Raw genomic sequence first — 20,334 nt, 5'->3', positions numbered from 1 at the left:
ATGGTGTGCACAATGGACAGGTGTAACACCTACAGCCACCTCTGCTACCTCATTTATGACCTCAGGACCACCAGGAACAGCATCTGCAGGCATCACACTGGGTGGGTCCTCACAAAGGAGTTTACAACAGACAGCTGGAGGGCAAGGGGAAGCTTTAGCCACCAGGATTCTCCTGCACAACGTGGACTGGGGGGGGAAACACAAAGATGCCTGTGAGAAGAGCAGAGGATCAAGCACAGCATGGTGTGCAGAGCAGAAACAGGAGCAGACAAAGTCATAATAAACAGTAAGCCAGCGTGGCTCAAGCTGGATTTCAAGCCACCTCCAAAGCTCAGAGGGACTCCAGGGGAGCAATAGCTGCTGCTGCACTGATCTGAAAGCACTTGAGAGCAAAGAAAGTGATGGTGGAAAGAACAAAAAGGGCTCTATGGGTGATGAGGAAATGCAAGGAAGAAAGAATGACTCACAACCCCCCAACAAAACAACCCCCCCAAAGGCCTGAAAGCTCTGTGGATAGAATCCCTCACAGGCACAGCACTGGGGGCCTTCCTCCTTGCACACAGAATGGCTCAGGTTGGAAGGGACCTCAGAGAGCATCTGCTCCAAACTCCTGCCATGGGCAGGGACACCTCTCAACCACACTCAGCTGCTCAGGGCCTCATCCAGCCTGGCCTTCAGCACCCCCAGGCAGGAGGCAGCCACAGCCTCCCTGGGCAGCCTGTGCCAGAGTCTCCCCAGCCTCACACTCAACAACTTCTTCCTCAGCTCCACTCTAACCCTGCTCTGCCTCAGCTCCAAACCATTCCCCCTGGGCCTGGCTCCAGACCCCCTCAGCCAAAGTCTCTCTGCAGCCTCCCTGCAGGATCCCTTCAGCTCCTGGCAGACAGCTCTGAGGTCCCCCTGGAGCCTTCTCCTCTGCAGGCTGCACAGCCCCAGCTCCCTCAGCCTGTGCTCCCAGCAGAGCTGCTCCAGCCCTGGCAGCATCTTTGTGGCCTCCTCTGGGCTCCCTCCAGCAGCTCTGAGTCCTCCTGCTGCTGGGGACAGCAGAGCTGGAGGCAGGATTGGAGGTGAGGTCTGAGCAGAGCAGAGCCCAGGGGCAGAATCCCCTCTGCTGCCCTGCTGCCCACCCTGCTGTGGCTGCAGCCCAGCAGCCAGCTGCCTGAGGGCTGCAGGAGGGACCCCACAACTGGACACTTGACTCGAGATGGGGTCTCAGCAGAGCCTCTTCATCATGAAACAAGGAGAGAACTTAGAGCTTTAATGCTAAAGAATGAGAGCTAAGCAATGCCTGAACCCAGATGGCAGGAGGGCACTGCTGGCTCCTGGGGAGCTGCTCAGCACCCAGCACCCCCAAAGACTCTTTCTTCAGGGCTGCTCCCAACATACTCTGCCCCCAGCTTGGATTTGTGCCTGGGCTGCAGGAGCTTGCACTTTGACTTGCTGTAGCTCATGCAGTTGGCACTGCCTCACTTCTCAAGCCTGCTGAGATCCTTCTGATGCCCTCAGGTGAGTCCACAGCACCACACAGCTTAGCTGCACCAGCAAGCTCTATGCCACTGCTCATGTCCCTGACAGAGACAGGAACCTTCTGTGTCACCCAAGCCACCACCTCAAATGCAGGGCACCTGTAGAGCAAGCCTCAGCTGGCTGGGGTGAGATGCACAGCCTGGGGCTGCACTCCCACTGGCAGCAGGCTGGGAGGGGGCTGGTTTCTCTGCTGCAGCCAGAGCCAAGCTGCCTTGCAGCCTGCCACTCTAACTGCAGCCTGCAATTGCACCTTCATTCACTCCTCTTGCATCTTGGGAGGCTGGAGAAACACTTACAGGACACCACTAAGAACTACAACTCAGTGCCCAAGCATGCAGAAGCCATTCCACCCAAACCCTGCCCTTCAGCAGGGCCCACTTGACACTGGAAACAGCACAGAGCAGTGCCTTTATCTCTTGATCCAGGTGCTGTATATTGTTCATACAGTCCCTGGGAGAGATTTGCTGCCTTGGCCAGAAGCTATGCTCTAAATAAATAAGTCACACAGGAGCATTAAAAGCTCTCATGGTGGAAGCAGGAGTGCAGGCAGATGCCCTGGGATCTTAGGCTGTGTGGGGAGAGCTGCAAACAAGCTCCTGGCCAAAAGGTTGACATTCCAAAGCAAAGGCTCGAGGGTGGGTGGGAAAGATCTCCCAAGGTGCAGAGCAAGCTGGGAGGTGCCAGTGTGTTCTGTCCCAGGTTCATCTTAGCCCCCCATGATGAGAAACCAGGTGCCAGCAGCACTGGCTAGCCTCAAAAACATCTCCAAGCCAAGTTCTGGGGCTCCCAGAAACAAGAAGCACATGGAGCTGATGGAGAGAGTCCAGAGGACACCATGAAGGTGATCTGAGGGCTGGAGAGCCTCCCCTATGGAGGCTCCCCAAACACCCATCCAGTTGAACCCTTTCCCTGGCTAGCTGGCAGGTTGCTCACAGGTGCAGTGCTGCACACAGTGTTGGGCTGGCTTTGGTTTTGTCTCTGCAGCTACACCCTGCTTGTTCAGTTCAGAATTAGCCTTTCTCTTCTCTTGCCAAAGGCTTGGTTCATTCTTCCTTCCCTAGCAAGTTCTCCCCCTCTGCTCTGCTCAGCCCCCACCTGCAGCACTGCCTCCAGCTCTGGGGCCCCCAGCACGAGAAGGAATGGAACTGCTGGAGCAGGTCCAGAGGAGGCCACAAAGATGCTCAGAGGTTTGGCCTGTGGGGCCAGGCTGGGAGAGCTGGGGCTGTGCAGCCTGGAGAAGGCTCCAGGGAGACCTCAGAGCAGCCTTGCAGTGCCTGAAGGGCTCCAGGAGAGCTGGGGAGGGACTCTGGCCAAGGGCTGGGAGTGCCAGGATGAGGAACAATGGCTTTGAGCTGGGAGAGAGGAGATTGAGAGTGGAGAGGAGGAAGAAATGGTTGAGAGTGAGGCTGGGGAGACTCTGGCACAGGCTGCCCAGGGAGGCTGTGGCTGCCTCCTGCCTGGAGGTGCTGAAGGCCAGGCTGGATGAGGCCCTGAGCAGCCTGTGCTGGTGGGAGGTGTCCCTGCCCATGGCAGGGGCTTGGAGCTGGCTGAGCTTTGAGGTCCTTTCCAAACCAAACCAAACCAAACCAAACCATTCCATGCAGCTATGAATGCTTGCAGCATTTCACTCACTGCTTCCAAGAGTTTCTGGAGCACAGCACAGCCTGGGGGTTTGCCCACCGAGGGCTTTCCTCAGCCTTCTGTGCTGGAGGTCTGAGTAAGGTACACAGGCAGCAACACTTCCAAGGCAAGGTGCTTAGCCCCTGACAACACTCATGGCCACAAATCATGGAATCAGTCAGGGTTGGAAGGGACCACAAGGCTCAGCCAGTTCCAACCCCCCTGCCATGGGCAGGGACACCTCACACTAGATCAGCCTGGCCAGAGCCTCAGCCAGCCTGGGCTTCAACACCTCCAGGGACAGGGCCCCAACCACCTCCCTGCACAACCCATCCCAGGGCTTCACCACTCTCATGGGGAAGAACTTCCTCCTCCCCTCCAGCCTCAATCTCCCCACCTCCAGCTTCATTCCATCCCCCCTAGTCCTATCCCTGCCTGAGATCCTGAGCAGTCCCTCCCCAGCCTGCTTGGAGCCCCCTGCAGATCCTGGAAGGCCACAATGAGGTCCCCTGGGAGCCTTCTCTTCTCCAGACTGAACAGCCCCAACTCCTTCAGTCTGTCCTCACAGCAGAGGTGCTCCAGCCCTCTGCTCATCCTCCTAGCCCTGCTCTGGACACCTTCCAGCCCCTCCAGATCCCTCTTGCAATAGGGGCTCCAGAGCTGGAGGCAGTACTGCAGGTGGGGTCTCCCCAGAGCTGAGCAGAGGGGCAGAATCCCCTCCCTGGCCCTGCTGGCCACACTTCTCTTGCTGCAGCCCAGGCTCTGCTTGGCTTTCCGGGCTGCAAGTGCACACTGAGAGCTCCTGCTGAGCTTCTCCTCCCCCAGCACCCCCAAGGCTCTCTCCTCAGGGCTGCTTTCCAGCCAGTCCCTGCCCAGCCTGCATTTGTGCCTGGGGTTGTCTCCACCCAGCTGCAGAACCCTGCACTTAGAATAGAATAAACCAGGCTGGAAGAGACCTTCAAGATCATCAAGTCCAACCTATCATCCAACACCACCTAAACAACTAGCCCATGGCACCAAGCACCCTATCAAGTCTCCTCCTAAACACCTCCCTGGACTCCACCACCTCCCTGGGCAGCACATTCCCATGGCCAATCTCTCTCTCTGTGTAGAACTTCTTCCTAACGTCCAGCCCAAACCTCCCCTGGTGCAGCCTGAGACTGTGTCCTCTTGTTCTGGTGCTGGCTGCCTGGGAGAAGAGACCAACCTCTGCCTGTCTATAACCTCCCTTCAGGGAGTTGTAGACAGCAATAAGGTCACCCCTGAGCCTCCTCTTCTCCAGGCTAAGCAACCCCAGCTCCCTCAGCCTCTCCTCACAGGGCTGTGCTCCAGACCCCTCCCCAGCTTTGTTGCCCTTCTCTGGACACCTTCCAGCAAGTCAACCTCTTTCCTCACCTGAGGAGCCCAGAACTGGACACAGGACTCAAGGTGTGGCCTAAGCAGTGCTGAGCACAGGGCACAATGACCTCCCTGCTCCTGCTGGCCACACTCTTCCTGATGCAGGCCAGGATGCCCTTGGCCTTCTTGGCCACCTGGGCACACTGCTGGCTCCTGTTCAGGCAGCTGTCAATCAGCACCCCCAGGTCCCTCTCTGCCTGGCTGCTCTCAGCCACTCTGCCCCCAGCCTGCAGCACTGCCTGGGGTTGTTGTGGCTAATGTGCAGCACTTGGACTTGTTGTGGTCAACCTCAGCCTAATTCCCATCCCAAATGACTCTCCCTTCTATAAAAGCAATGCTGTTTAACAATCCATTCCCAGAGAGCCCTCACCAAGTCTGAGACAAGACACCAGTCAGACTGAGGAGCTCCTGGAGGAGGTAAGGAACAAAGGAGAACTAGAGCCTTGGAGGCACTTGGAGAAAATCAGCTCCTGGGGCAGATCTCCCAGCTTTTAACTACAGAATCATGGACTTGTTTGGGTTGGAAAAGGCCTCTAAGATCATCCACTCCAGCCTTCAACCCACCCCCACCATGGCCACTAAACCATGTCCCCAGGTGCCATGGCCACACCTTTCTTCAACACCTCCAGGGATGGGGACTCCACCACCACCCTGGGCAGCCTCTGCCAAGCCCTGACCACACAGAAGCAAAGTTTTGGTTGCTCTTTAATCAGTGTCTTGCCTGCCACAGCTTACCCACCTGTTCCACATGAGAACACACAACCTCCCTGCTCTCTAACTGTCTCCTCAGAGCAGCACCCAGCTGGTTGAGGTGCAGCTGCCTTCCCTGCAGTGGAGCAGGAGCTGCAGCTGCCAGGCTCAGCTCCCTGGCATGAGTGGCAGCCCCTGCCCACCAGAGGAGAAGGTGCACAAATAATGATGATCAGATGCTGGCCCTGCTTTTAAAAGGGTTTCCTGCTCCACTGGTCATTATTCTTCCCTCAACTTAAGACTGCAGCCAAGTGGAACTAGGAAATGATTGCTGCCCTCACCCATGAAGAGTTTGTAGAGGCTCTGGCTGCTTTAGCCATCAATCTCATTCAGCTGACTGATGGAGGATGCAGATGAAGGCCAAGGAATCCCATTCAACAAAAGCAGCTCTCAAAATCCCCCCAGCTTGGGGAGCAAGCTCAGTGAACAGCTCTCCTCCAGCTCCTCATGTCAGATGGCTTCCCAGTGAGGTGCAAAGACGTGAGGGGACAGCCCTCTGCCTTCCCTCCCTGAGCAAATTCGGCCAGCAACACCCACAGACCACCCCATGCCCCATGGTGCATTGCCAGGACCCCCTGCTCCTTCCCCCAGCTGCCCTGCACATGCACTCTTCCACATGCAGAGTCACAGAATGGCTTGGATTGGAAGAGACCTTAAAGGCCACCTAGCTCCAACCCCCCTGCCATGGGCAGGGACCCCTCCCACCAGCACAGCTTGCTCAGGGCCTCATCCAGCCTGGCCCTCAACACCTCCAGGCAGGAGGCAGCCACAGCCTCTCTTAGCAACCTGTGCCAGAATCTCCCCAGCCTCATGGGAAGAAATTTCCTCCTAATGTCCAATCTAAACCCAGCTTCTTCCATTAGCCCTGGTGCTGTCACTCCATGCCTTTGCAAGCAGTCCCTCTCCAGCTCTCCTGCACATGAGAGCAGCTCCAGCCCTCTGACAAACCTCACAACCCTGCTCTAGAGCCGCTCCAACACTCCGGTGTCTTTCTTGAGCCCTCCCTTGGCAGCCCCTTGATACACTTCAGACTTGCACTTTGTTGTCTCAGAAGCCAAACCAGGCCATCCTCAGGGCTGCACCAGCTGGGAACGTTACATGGCACAGCACAGAGCCAAGTGCCTTGCCTCATCTCTTCAGGCAGGAGGAGGCTCCAGCTGCTCATCCCAGCCACCCTGTGTCCAGCAGACAGAACCTCCCCACACTCTGGGCTACAGAATCTCTCCCTGGGTCCCTGGGAGCCTGCTCACTAAAATGAGAGCCTTCACAAACCATTTTGACTCCTCTGAGCTCTTCACAGGCACACCTCAGTGTGTGCCAGTGATGGAAGGGAGACACATGCACAGAGATGACTGATGGTGGTTTCAGAGAGAGAACTTCTTTGGCACCTTTCTTTTGCTGGCTGTCTCCTCTCCTCAACTGGTCTGCTAACAGCTTCAGAGATTGCATTGGGTTGGAAAAGACCCTCCAAGGGCATCTTGTCCAACCCCCTTGCATGCAAGCAGGGACTCCTCCAGCTAGAGCAGGCTGCCCAGAGCCACATTGAGTCTCATCCTGAATGTCTCCAGGGATGGAGGCTCCAGCACCTCCCTGGGCAGCCTGTGCCAGAGTCTCCCCAGCCTCCCTGGGCAGAACTCCCTCCTGGTGTCCAACCTGACTCTGCCCTGCTCCAGTTTCAGACCCTTGCCCCTCATCCTATCCCCACAGCCCCTTCTGAACAGTCCCTCCCCAGCCTGCCTGCAGCTCCCCTGCAGATATTGAAATGCAGCTCTAAGGTCTCCCCAGAGCCTTCTCTTCTCCAGGCTGAACAGCCCCAGCTCTTTCAGTCTGTCCTTCAGGGTGCTGCAGTCCTCTGATCATCTTTGTGGCTCTCCTCTGGCCCCACTCCATCAGGTCCATGTCTCTCTTGTGTTTGGGGCCTCGTATCTGGACCCAGTCCTGCAGGTGAGGTCTCCCCAGAGCAGAGGGGCTGGATCCTCTCTCCATCTCTGGCCACACTGCTTTGGCTGCAGCCCAGGCTGCCCTTGGCCTCCTGTGCTGCCAGTGCCCATTGCTGCCTCCTGGCCAGCTTCTCCCCCACCAGCACCCCCAGGTCCTTCCCTGCAGGGCTGCTCTCAACCTCCTCACCTCCAGCATTGGATTGGTAATGTCCTGACCCAGGTCCAGTATCTCACATTTTGCTTTCTTGACATTCTCCCTAAAGAGAATCACCTCTCCAGCCTGTCCCTCTGGAGAGCATCTTGTCCCTCAGTCTCACCAGCTGCATCTTGCAGGCCCTGTGCTCTACTGGATTTCTGCATTGGCTAAAACATTCCCTGAACAGCCAGCCAGAGGAATTCAGTTCTTTGGGTCTTCTCCTAGCAGAGGACCTCTCCAGGAAAGCAAGAGCCACTGGGAACAGGAGGAGAGCTCTGTGCAGTTCCTTTCCTGAGCCAGGCAGGTTTGGGAGATAGAAGTCAAAGCAAGTGGGAATGCTGACATTAAACCAAGGGGGATTAAGGGGATGGCATTTTTCTTTCTGCAGCACTCTCTCAGCCCTCAGGATATATCCTGCTTTGACTTTTCTTTTTACCATTAAAAATAATAGAGAGGAAGGAAGCAGAGGCTTGGATTACAAGCACAGAGAGAAGATAGGTCATCTTACTGACTCCCAGAGAGCAACTCTGCACGTTTGGAGGGCAGAATGGGGAAGACAAAGCTTCTCCCCTGGGTGTGTGCCAGTCAAATCCAAACATTTCCTTAGGAAACAAAGCCATTCTGCCTTGTGCCCACCCAAGGTGATCTACAAGGCAGGAGGGGCCAGCAACCCAACCAACAGCCAAATGGAAGCCCAGAAGAAGGACTGAAGGCAGGCAGGAATTGTGTGGCAGGTGACAAAAGTTACCTGGGGAGCTCCCAAGGCAGTGCAGCCATCCAGTGATGGCTCCTCTGCCCCTGGCAGCATTCACAGCCTCACAGTATCACCAAGGTTGGAAGAGACCTCGAGGATCATCCAGTCCAAGCTGTCACCACAGACCTCATGACTAGACCATGGCACCAGGTGCCACATCCAATCCCCTCCAGGGATGGGGACTCCACCACCTCCCTGGGCAGCACATTCCAGTGATGAACGACCCGCTCAGTGAAGAACTTTCTCCTCACCTCCAGCCTAAACTTCCCCTGGCACAGCTTGAGACTGTGTCCTCTTGTTCTGCTGCTGGGTGCCTGGGAGAAGAGACCAACCCCTTCCTGGCTACAACCACCTTTTCAGGTAGTTGTAGAAGGCAATGAGGTCACCCCTGAGTCTCCTCTTCTCCAGGCTAAGCAACCCCAGCTCCCTCAGCCTCTCCCCACAGGGCTGTGCTCCAGACCCCTCCCCAGCCTTGTTGCCCTTCTCTGGACACCTTCAAGTCTCTCAATGTCCTTCTTAAACTGAGCAGGCCAGAACAGGACCCAGGACTCAAGGTGTGGCCTAACCAATGCAGAGTCCAGGGGCACAGTGAGTTCCCTTTCCAGGCAAGGGGCTCCGGAGGGCAATTCCCAGCGCTGCCGTCGAACAGCGCTCAGCCCACTCCTCAGCACCCTTCAGCCAGAGTGGCTGCAAATGCAGCCAGAGCAATCTGGGCAGGACTCCTCCTGGGGGAAAGGAGCTATTCCAGGCCTGGCAGCTCCTTTCTCCACTCCAGTAGCTGCTGCTCTGCTCTTAGCAAGCGGCTGGATTCAGCAGCAGCAGCAGCAGCAGCCCTGAGGAGGCACCTCAGCCTCTGACATTTGTGCAGGAGCTTTGTGCTGCCTCTCAGGAAGGGGAGGAGAAATGTGCTCTATTTTCACACCTGCAGGACAGCTTCTAAGACTTTTTCAGCAGCAGAGCAAGCACCTAATCCAATCAAGCTTGGCAGGGACCTTTCAAAGCGAGGTCTCTGAGCTCCTGCTGCCGAGGAATCCGGCAGGCTTACAAGACAAGGGTCCTCAGCAATGCAGCACCAATCCCACTGGAGTCACAGAGGGCTGAGGGCTGCCTCTCTGCCAGGCTGTGTGAGAGGGAGGGCTGAATGCAGTGGGGAGCAGGCTGTAGGGATGCACAAAACTGGCTGGGGCTGATGAATGGGAAGAGGAAGAAGACAATTCCTTCGGAAGGAACTCAAAAGCCTTTGCTGAGAAGGGACTAAAAAGCAGAACCACCCTCTAATAGGCATTTAATTCATTTAATGCAGGGCATGGAAATAACTCCCTGTGCACGGAGAGAGCTGCAGCTTTGAGCTGGAGGTCAAAGCATGACTAGAGCCCATTCCTCTCCCCACTTACTGCTGCCTGTCACTAACCAGCTACCCGGAGGAGGATGGAGGGGGAAAGGTGGAGACAGCAAAACTTTCCCTGAGCAAAGAGAGACGCTGCCTGCTGGCAGAGAGGCTTCTCCTCTCACTTCCCAAAGTGAAACATGACAGAGAGCTGACAGACAACCACTTGCAGAACAAACCCACCTGTAAACACTGCAGGAGTTCACACCACTGCAAAGGGAATCTTCCTCTCCCCCCTGCTTTCACTGAAGCTAGGACAAGCTCAGGCCAGGACTTGCAAACCAGAGTCCCCTCTTCTTGAGCTACTTCCTCCACTGTGAGAAGGGGGAAGAGCTACAGCTACTATAACTACATGCTGTGCAAACCTCATTTGGCCATGATCATCATCAATCACTCCTGCCGTGCAGGTAGCCTGTGAAAGGGAAACCAAACCAACCGTGCTGCAGTGTTGGACACCACCCACTCCCCTGCCCTGCTGCTTCACTTCATGAAGAGCCCAGCTCACATATGGTTATTCCCCTTTTGGGGGGACCTCTGTGCTTTCTCTCCCCCCTCCCCTCCCCCCCAAGCATTTGAGAATAGCTTGGATAGTTTCAGGGGAGAGACAAAACCCTCTCCTTTCCTCTAGAAGGCTTTCCTGCTGAAAAAGCCTGCCAAAGACTTCATATCTTGTGCCATCTTGCCCCTGTAAATACACACACACATCCCTTGCAGCAGTTCCTCTCCTTATCACATGCTTCAGTGGAAGATGAATATTGTAAAAGGAATCAGGATGCAGTGAATATCCTCCGTGGCAGTGTCATGCACAGCCCTGAACAGAGCTATTAACGCCAGCAGCCTCTTGCATTTCCCCAGCACAGCCTTCAACTAGCTGTCAGGGCTAGAATCTCAGCCAGAAGGGACAGCCAGAAGAGGCACGAGGCTGGGAAGAGCAAGGCAGAGAGTGCCTCCTTCTCCTTGCAAGCAAGGTCTGGAGTAAGCTGCCAGAAGTATTAGCCAATATTGGGGAAGGCAGAAGCAACCGGAGTCAGAGTTGGAAGACAGATTGCAGTCTTAGCACCACTCCTTCCACCAGCTTGCCTAAGGTGTGCTGAGAGCATCCCCCCTGTGATTCAGAACTGTGCCTCTTCAGCGGGCCTGACCTGGCTCGTCACATGCCAGCTCCCTCGCTGTGACTCAGGTGAGCAGAAGTTGCCTGCACTTTGTGTTCCTGCTGCACCAGCACTGCAGAAGCCTGGCTTCACACAGCTGTACAGCACCAGAGAACGGCTCTGCCCGGCTCACCACAGCCCTCCCGGACCTCCCACAACTCCGGAGAGCACAGGCAGCCAGTGACACCGAGCTGGTTACACCCAGCTGCAAACACCCGCCCTCCTCAAGGGCTGGGACAGCAGCAGTGTCACCTCCCAGCACCCCCTTTATTTCCCTCAGGAGCAACAAGGCATTCAAAAGCACCTCCTGAGGACCTCACAGGAGATGCTCCCACATACAAAGCCAGATGGGAGAGTTTGATCTAGAAATCTCAGGAAGAGCAAGGCATTTAAAAGCACCTCCTGAGGACCTCACAAGAGATGCTCCCACATACAAAGCCAGATGGGAGAGTTTGATCTACAAATCCCTTCCCCAGCAATCATGCTACCCTCTTTTGGTACAGGACAAACAGCATTTCTACCCTGATTCCCCCACCACCACCCTGGAGCTTCTTTAGCTGGCAGCCACCTCATGGATTCAGGTGATGTGTAGATGCACTCCCATCTGTCCCACCACAGCCTCCTGCTGACACAGGGCTGCCTCGTGGGGATTTGATAAGCTCCTGCCACACGGCAGCAGCCCCAGAAGAAGCCAGGAGGGCTCTGGTCTCCCTCCAGCCACGTCTTTGGGAGGGAAAGGCAATGCCGGGCACCCACCACTGCCTGGGGCAGCGACTGATCAGCCGGAGATCCCCGGCACAGGCTTCAAGGTACCGAGCGCGGCACTCGCGGCAGGGCGACCGATGTAAGCATGTGCTCAGCCTTACACTCAGGAATGGCCTCGGGGATGTCCCCAAGGCTGTGCACACCTTCTGAGGCAGGCACACGCAACCAAGGGACGAAGGCACCGTGCAAGTGCCCTCTACAAACGCTCTGCCTCCTGCTACGGGTTTGAAACCCCAGCCGAAGGCCAGGAAACCCTCAGCAGGTCGTCCACCCCAGTGAATGAGGCCACAGAAAGGGCAGGCAGCGCTTTGCTCAACTTCCAAGTTCGAGCTTCGAAGTTTCGGAACGCAGCAACAAGTTCACCCGACAGCTCGGCAAGCAGACACAAAAGCAGCTGCCCCGCAGCTTCCCCCACGTACTCACCCAGAAGAGAAGGTTGAAGACAAACATTAGGTACTTGATACACTGCAGGCAGTTGTGAGCCATGCTGCACCTCTTCAGTTCTAGGAGAAAAATAAACGAGAGATCCAGGTAAAAGACAACGTACTTGTTTCCCTTGGGGGACGTGTACTTAGCCTTGGTGGCCTTAGGGCCCGGGTTGGTGTGGAATCCAAAAAAAGAGTTGCTGGCAGCCCCAAACTGGCCACCGTACATGCTGCTGTAGCGCCGGAAAGTGCCATTGGGGAAACTGTAATCCTTGCTGTCCAGGGAAGGGCTCCTGTGGTACGTGGACTCATCGGTGCTGGACCTGCGCATGGTGCCTTCGGCTCGGCCCCGTCGCAAGAGCTGCTCTGACACTCGGCGGCTGTCAACGGCGCGGGCGAAAGCTCGGTGGCTTCTTCCCTCCTCCTCCTCCTCCGCGCTCCGAATCCCCTATTGCTCGGCACCAGCTGTTCTTTCGTCTGCCATCCTGCCAAGGAGCTACACCTGCGGTGCTGCGGGGCAGCGGACTTGGTGAGCCGGAGTCTGTCGGGGCGCGGAGCGCTTCCACCACATGGGAGAGGCTTCTGCGCAAGGAAACATCCCCTCCGAGCTCACAAGCGTCCCTCCCGGCCCACCCCGCTACCAGAGAAGGAAAGAAGAGAGAGAGAGATATACTGTACCCAAAGCGAGGGGTTTTAAAAAAAGGAAGTGTGACCTCGCTGGGCTCGCAAATGCCACCTAAACCCCCGGCTCCGCATGCCGCACACGGGCGGCCGAGCGCCGCGGCGCACAGCGGGAACGAGCTATCCTAAAGCCCGGCGGCCGCCCCCGGCCCCTTCCTCCGGGCCGCCCAGCTCTGCCCCGAGCTGCCCGCTGCGCTCCAGGCTCCCCGTGCCCGCTCCGTGCGGCGGGAGCCTGGGGCCGGGCAGCCGCCGAGCTCCAGCCCCGCCAGCCGCCGCCACTCCCCCGCGGCTCCTCGCCAATCGCCAGCCCCGCACCGCCCTCCCCGGCTCCGCTCCGCGCCGCCCCGGCCCAACGCCGCACCCCCTCCCCGGCTCCGCTCCGCGCCGCCCCGGCCCAACGCCGCACCCCCTCCCCGGCTCCGCTCCGCGCCGCCCCGGCCCAACGCCGCACCCCCTCCCCGGCTCTGCTCCGCAGCCCCCTCGCACCGCTCCGCTCCGCACCGCCCAGGCTGGAAGCGGAGCCGTCTCGCCCTGTTCTTTCCCCAGCCCCTCCACAGACACATCTCCCTTCGCAATACGAAGCCCCCCCCTCGGTTTCGGTAGGAAGGGCGATTGGAGCCCCGGCTGAGGGGCTCTGGCCGCCGGCCGTCCCCCAAGGCCGCTCCGGAGCCCCTGCGGCAGGGCGTACGGGCAGGGAGCCGGAGCTGCCGTGCGCTGACAGGGCAGCCCGGGCGGTGCTTTAACGGGGCTGCCCGGCTTTCTCTCCCGGGAGAAGCGCGATAAGGAGCTGCCGTAAAAAGCTCTATGCCTGAGCGATCATTGAATCAGAACGGTAGAGGTTGGAAGGGACCTCCAGAGATCGAGTCCAACTCCTCTGATAGAGTAGGTGACACAGGAATGCATCCAGATGGGTCCTGAAAGCCTCCAGAGAAGGAAACAAGCTGGGGGTGCATGGAGCAGGGTCATAGAATCATTAAGGTTGGAAAAGGACTCTAAGATGATTGAGTCTAGCCATAACCCATAGCCACAACCACTAAATATACACTGAAGCACCACATCTACAGCCTCTTGAATGCCTCCAGGGGCAGCGACTCCAGCACCCCCCTGAGCAGCCTGTTCCAACCCCTGACCACTCTGGCAGCAAAGAAGTTTGTTTCTTCATATCCAATCTAAACCTCCCCTGGTACAACTTCAGCCCATTAGACCAGGACAGGCCACACACACTTCCCTCACCCCGAGGTTTGCTCCTTGCAACTGCAGACCCAGCACCTTCCCAATTCCCTCCCTCCCACACAACTCTCACTCTGCAGGAGCGCTGCTCTGGTATCCCACCTCCCACCAGGTAACTCCCTGAATGGCATCTTCCCTACCATCTAGCTGTGAAGAGCTGAAAATCTGCCACACACAACTCATTCAGAAAGGGAGAATCACAGAATGCCAGGCTGGAAGGAACCCCAAGGATCATCTGCTCCAACCTTTCTGGGTGATGGTGGAGTCGCAAGGAGCTGGCCCAGCACCCTGCCAAGGTGAGTCTGCAGACTGCCCAGTGTAGGAGACTCCACTGCTGCCTTTGGGAGATGATTCCAATCTCTAACCAATCTCCTGGGGGAAAAATTTGCCTTCTGGATTCCAATGGGAATGTCCCCAGCAGCACCTTGTCCACATCTCCCCTTGTCTCCTCCATGGGACTCCTTGTAAACAGGAGGTCTCCATCCTCCTGGTAGCCACCCTTGATGGCAATAAGGGTCCATGGTGAGAAGGTCTCCCCTAAGCCTTCTCAAGGCTCAACAAACCCAGTTCTGAACCTGTGTTCCTCACAGTATGAACACTCAGGAAAGGACAGCTTGCCATCTTTGCCCTAAATTCCCTGTCCTCATCTTCCTTACCTGTAGGAGGGGACAGCCAGGCTCTGCCATCCCTCTCCCAGGCTCTGCCATCCCTCTCCCAGGCCCTGCCATCCCTCTCCCAGGCTCTGCCTCACCATCTTGGCAGTCAGCCCCTGGAGCTCAGCGAGAAGATGGCTGGCTACTATTTTTTTCTAAGAGCCTTGCCCCAGCAGAGAATTAATCAAGATGAAAATGGGTTTCTTGCATGAAGCATCTTGCCACTCTCAGCACAAATCAACAGACACAGGCACCAATTAATTAAAGAACAAATTACTAAAAGTGAAATCAGCTGCTTTTGCACATAGCCTGAGCAGTTTGCCCTTGCAAACCACCCTCTATTTCTGTTCATTTACAAACTGCAAAGCTGGAGCCTAATTATTTCCCTTAACTTCCTCAGCAACCTATAAATACACTGGGCATATACCTGGTGCAGGCTTCAGAGGGGAAGAAGTTCAGCACAAAACTCAAGGGCAGTAACTCCTGCACCATCTGTTTCAACAACTTTGGGTGACTTACCACTTCTCCCCTTTCCAGTTTCCCTACCTGTGGGAACAGAGAGGTTGCACAGTCACAATGGAGCTCGCTCTTCTGCTCTTCTTCCCTCCCTTTCCTGCTCAGCATGAGCTCTCTCCCCAGGAAGGAGCTCTCTAGGACAGCAAGATGGTCCCAGGAAAGCAGATCTCAACCAGAGCTTCCAACACACCACCTGTTTGTGCTATGGTACCAAACAGTTCTGCCTCCAACCTTCCTCCTCCTCTGTGTGGCATCCAGACCAGTTTGGCAAGGGACACCCAAAGAAGTGTGACCAGCAGGACAAGAGAAGTGATTCTCCTGCTCTGCTCTGCTCTTGTGAGACCCCACCTGCAGCAATGCATCCAGTTCTGGGGCCTCCAGCGTAAGAAGGACCTGGAACTGCTGGAGCAGGTCCAGAGGAGGTCAGGAAGATGATTAGAGGGCTGGAGAGCCTCCCCAGTGGGAACAGGCTGGGAGAGTTGGAGCTGTTCAGGCTAGAGAAGAGAAGGCTTCAGGGAGACCTTAGAGCAGCCTTCTAGTACCTGAAATGGGGTTCCAGGAGAGCTGGGGAGGGAGTTTAGACAAGGGATTGTAGTGATGGGATGAGAGAGAATGTACTGAAGCTTGAGGAGGGCAGATTGAGACTGGAGATGAGGAAGAAACTCCCAGGAGCCAGCACTGGTCCCTGGCAGCCCAGAGCCAGCTGAGTGCTGAGCTGCAGCCAGAGCAGGGAGAGCAGCAGCACAGGGAGGGGATTCTGCCCCTCTGCTCTGCTCTGCTCAGCCCCCACCTGCAGCACTGCCTCCAGCTCTGGGGCCCCCAGCACAAGGAGGACCTGGAGCTGCTGGAGAGGCTCCAGAGGAGGCCACCAAGAGGAGCAGAGGGCTGCAGAGCCTCCCCTGTGGGGCCAGGCTGGGAGAGCTGGGGCTGTGCAGCCAGGAGAAGAGAAGGCTCCAGGCAGACCTCAGAGCAGCCTTGCAGTGCCTGAAGGGCTCCAGGAGAGCTGGGGAGGGACTCTGGACAAAGGCTGAGGGACAATGGCTTTGAGCTGGGAGAGGGCAGACTGAGAGTGGAGAGGAGGAAGAAATTGTTGAGGGTGAGGCTGGGGAGCCTCTGGCACAGGCTGCCCAGGGAGGCTGTGGCTGCCTCCTGCCTGGAGGTGTTCAGGGCCAGGCTGGATGAGGCCCTGAGCAGCCTGTGCTGGTGGGAGGGGTCCCTGCCCATGGCAGGGGCTTGGAGCTGGCTGAGCTCTGAGCTCCCTTCCAGTCCAAACCATTCTGAATCTACAGGCCCATTCTCTGTTCACTGCCAGGCACAGAAATGCCTGTGCACAAAGCTCCACATTAAAGGGTACAAAGCACAACTGGGCAGAGCTCTGTACACAGATGATGTTGAAAGGGTGTCAAGGCAGACAGTCGTTACCTAACAAGGGTGCCCAGGGTACTGCAAGCACATCACAGAGCCCAGTTGGCCATATTTACTTTAAACTACACATCTGAAAGCTCAAAAAGCATCTCTTACTGCTCTCTGGATCAGAGCAAGGGCAGGAATTGCTTGCTTTCACCTTTCCTCGAGGCAAAGAAGCCAGCAGTTCCCCAGAGAGCTCAGTGCTTAACAGGGGTGGAATCATTTCCAAAGGGAAAGGGAGGGCTTCTAAACGCTGCTTTGAAACACAGACTACTGAACACCAGCATGCAGTGGGTGTACTGCAGGCAGGCACAGACAAACCCATCAGGAAGGCAGAGGTCTCACATGGCCCTTACAATGAAGGGCAGATGTTGGTCAGTTAGAGGGCAGAAGGGCTCTGCAGAGGGACCTCGACCCTCTGGACAGATGGGCAGAGGCCAACAGGATGGCATTCAACAAATCCAAGTGCCAGGGGCTGCACTTTGGCCACAACAACCCCATGCAGAGCTACAGGCTGGGGGCAGAGTGGCTGAGAGCTGCCAAACAGAGAGGGACCTGGGGGTGCTGATTGACAGCTGCCTAAACATGAGCCAGCAGTGTGCCCAGGTGGCCAAGAGGGCCAATGGCATCCTGGCCTGCATCAGGAACAGTGTGGCCAGCAGGAGCAGGGAGGTCATTGTGCCCTGTGCTCAGCACTGCTGAGGCCACACCTTGAGTCCTGTGTCCAGTTCTGGGCCCCTCAGTTTAGGAAGGACATTGAGAGACTTGAAGGTGTCCAGAGAAGGGCAACAAGGCTGGGGAGGGGTCTGGAGCACAGCCCTGTGAGGAGAGGCTGAGGGAGCTGGGGTTGCTTAGCCTGCAGAAGAGGAGGCTCAGGGGTGACCTCATTGCCCTCTCCAGCTCCCTGCAGGGAGGTTGGAGCCAGGAAGGGGTTGGTCTCTTCTCCCAGGCACCCAGCACCAGAACAAGAGGACACAGTCTCAAGCTGTGCCAGGGGAAGTTTAGGCTGGAGGTGAGGAGAAAGTTCTTCCCAGAGAGAGTTGTTAGCCATTGGGATGTGCTGCCCAGGGAGGTGGTGGAGTCCCCATCCCTGGAGGTGTTCAAGAGGGGATTGGATGTGGCACTTGGTGCCATGGTCTAGTCATGAGGTCTGTGGTTACAGCTTGGACTCGATGATCCTTGGGGTCTCTTCCAACCTTGGTGATACTGTGAGACTGTGAAGAGCAAGGAAAAGGGGAAAGCTGATGGAGTCTGCTTTTGCCCATCCCTGGTGGAAAGTGGATGAAAGGGGCAGGAACATGCTGGTGCCCACATCACCGTTTGAGCCATTGCAATGAAGTAATACATAAAGCAAGAGGAACCAACCTCTGAAGCACTGGGCCATTATGCACTCAAAGGGGCAGGGGAATTACAGCTTCCACAAAACCTTCTGGTAATGACTGAGCCTAAAATCCCAAGCCTGGGCCCCTGTTCACCTCAGCTTGCCATCTACTGCTTTCTCTGCCCAGCTGCCCCTGTAAATCCCCATCCCGTGGCCAGCTCCTATTGATTCCTCTGCACAAGAAAGCAAGCACCACGCTGTCTCGCCAGCAGAGGTTCCATTTGTATCGATTCTGGTGGCATGCTGCCATTTACCCTGGAACAACTCTGTCCCTGCTGCTTGGAGCAGAGGGCTGCTAACCCCCACAAGGTCTCCAGCCCAAAGCCCTGCTGCTGAAAGAGAAGCAGCAGCGCTCTACCCGTGTCAGATGAGCCCCAGGCTCAGACACAAACTGCCAGAGGTTTGGGCGTCAGCAGCAGACCTGTTAGCTGAGCTATCCCTCACACCCTCCCTCAGCACAGCCTCAAGCATCCTCTCAGGACACACACCTACTGAATAGAATAGAATAGAATAGAATAGAATAGAATAGAATAGAATAGAATAGAATAGAACAGAAAAGAAATGGAATAGGAATGGAATGGAATGGAATGGAATGGAATAGAATAGAATAGAATAGAATAGAATAGAATAGAAATGGAATAGGAATGGAATAGGAATGGAATAGGAATAGGATAGAATAGGATAGAATAGAATAGAATAGGAATTGAATAGGAATGGAATAGGAATAGGAATAGAATAGAAATGGAATAGGAATGGAATGGAATGGAATTAATAGAATAGAATAGAATAGAATAGAACAGAATAGAATAGGAATGGAATAGGAATAGAATAGAATAGAATAGAATAGAATAGAATAGAATAGAATAGAATAGAATAGGAATTGAATAGGAATGGAATAGGAATAAGAATAGAATAGAATAGAATAGGAATGGAATAGGAATGGAATAGGAATAGAATAGAATAGAATAGAATAGAATAGAATAGAATAGAATAGAATAGAATAGAATAGAAATGGAATAGGAATGGAATAGGAATAAGAATAGAATAGAATAGGAATAGGAATGGAATGGAATGGAATAGAATAGAATAGAATAGAATAGAATAGAATAGAATAGAATAGAAATTGACTAGGAATAGGAATAGAATAGAATAGGAATAGGAATGGAATGGAATGGAATAGAATGGAATGGAATGGAATAGAATAGAATAGAATAGAATAGAATAGAAATGGAATAGGAATGGAATAGGAATAGAATAGAATAGGAATAGGAATAGGAATGGAATAGAATAGAATAGAATAGAATAGAATAGAATACAATAGGAATGGAATAGGAATAGGAATTGGAATGGAATGGAATGGAATTAACCAGGTTGGAAGAGACCTTTGAGATCAGGTACAACCTATCACCCAACACAACCTAATCAACTAAACCATGGCACCAAGCACCCCATCCAGACTCCTCCTAAACACCTCCCATCAGCCCATGCTTCCCACCTCACCCTGTGCCTGCAGCCACCACAGCCCCACACCAACCTCCCATCTTAACCAAATTGACTCCAGTTCCCCTGGCACAGCTTGAGTCTGTGTCCTCTTGTTCTGGTGCTGGGTGCCTGGGAGAAGAGACCAACCCCCTCCTGGCTCCAACCTCCCTTCAGGGAGTTGGAGAGAGCAAGAAGGTCTCCCCTGAGCCTCCTCTTCTGCAGGCTAAGCAACCCCAGCTCCCTCAGCCTCTCCTCACAGGGCTGTGCTCCAGCCCAGCAATAAAGTCTGCCCTGGGCCTCCTCTGCTCCAGGCTCAGAGGCTGCAGGTGTACAGCTGTGAGGTTGAAAACCATCCTCAGTCCCTTTTGCCTTGCTCCTGTTGTCATTTCTAGCCATCCATAATGAATACAGCAAAGCAAACAAATTGAAGCCTCCATCTCAAGGGGTTTTATTTCCTAGCCCAAAGAGCCAGCCTGGCCCTGAACTTTTGGTTCACCCTGCAGGCAGAAGAGGCAACTTTTCGTCCCTGGATGAGGTGCAGCATCACTGAATCCAACATAACCTAAGAGCAGCTGCAGAGTGCACTGCAAGGGAGAGGAAAGGGGGTTGCTGAGCAAGGGGACCAAAGAGCTTTGAGGAATGGGCTTATGTGGTGATCTCTGTCTGTACATGGAATTGAAGTGTTCATCACCTGGAGTGGTTGGCTGCTGGGAATGCTGTGGTGTGGAGCAAAGTTAATAACCCACAACCAGCTCCCACTCTTGTAGCAAGAGTTGAGCTGAGACATTCTGTGTGCTGAAATTACTGGCACAGAGCACCCCAGAGTCACAGAATGTTAGGGGTTGGAAGGGATCTCCAGAGATCATCCAGTCCAAACCCTCTGCCAGAGCAGGGGCACCTAGGGCAGGTCACAGGAACATATCCAGGTTGGCTTTGAAAGCCTCCACACCAGGAGACTCCACAACCTCTCTGGGCAGCCTGCTCCAGGCCTCCAGCAGCCTCACACCAAACCACTTTCTCCTCCTGCTGAGGTGGAAATTCCTGGGCTCCAGCTTACATCCATGTCCTAGC

The 20,334-nt window shown here is 55.3% G+C and overlaps 1 protein-coding gene across 3 annotated transcripts in view; it reads right to left on the bottom strand.

Moving 5' to 3' along the window:
- TSPAN4 (tetraspanin 4) overlaps positions 1–20,334 on the bottom strand; it is a 393,869-nt gene that overhangs the window by 253,171 nt on the left and 120,364 nt on the right. The window contains exons 1-2 of one of the 3 annotated variants that reach the window (XM_054171780.1): positions 12,592–12,701; positions 11,912–11,991 (exon numbers count right to left, since the gene is read on the bottom strand). In XM_054171780.1, coding sequence (XP_054027755.1) covers positions 11,912–11,974 — 63 coding nt within the window. In that variant the 5' untranslated portion in view covers positions 11,975–11,991; positions 12,592–12,701. Of the gene's footprint in view, positions 1–11,911; positions 12,336–12,591; positions 12,702–20,334 lie in introns of those variants that run through there. The other 2 variants (XM_054171779.1, XM_009904392.2) reach the window with 2 other exon arrangements.

This window comes from Dryobates pubescens, chromosome 22 (assembly GCF_014839835.1).
Source record: "Dryobates pubescens isolate bDryPub1 chromosome 22, bDryPub1.pri, whole genome shotgun sequence".
Classification (NCBI taxonomy): Eukaryota; Metazoa; Chordata; class Aves; order Piciformes; family Picidae; genus Dryobates; species Dryobates pubescens.
This window is presented reverse-complemented; position numbering and strand designations above follow the sequence as displayed.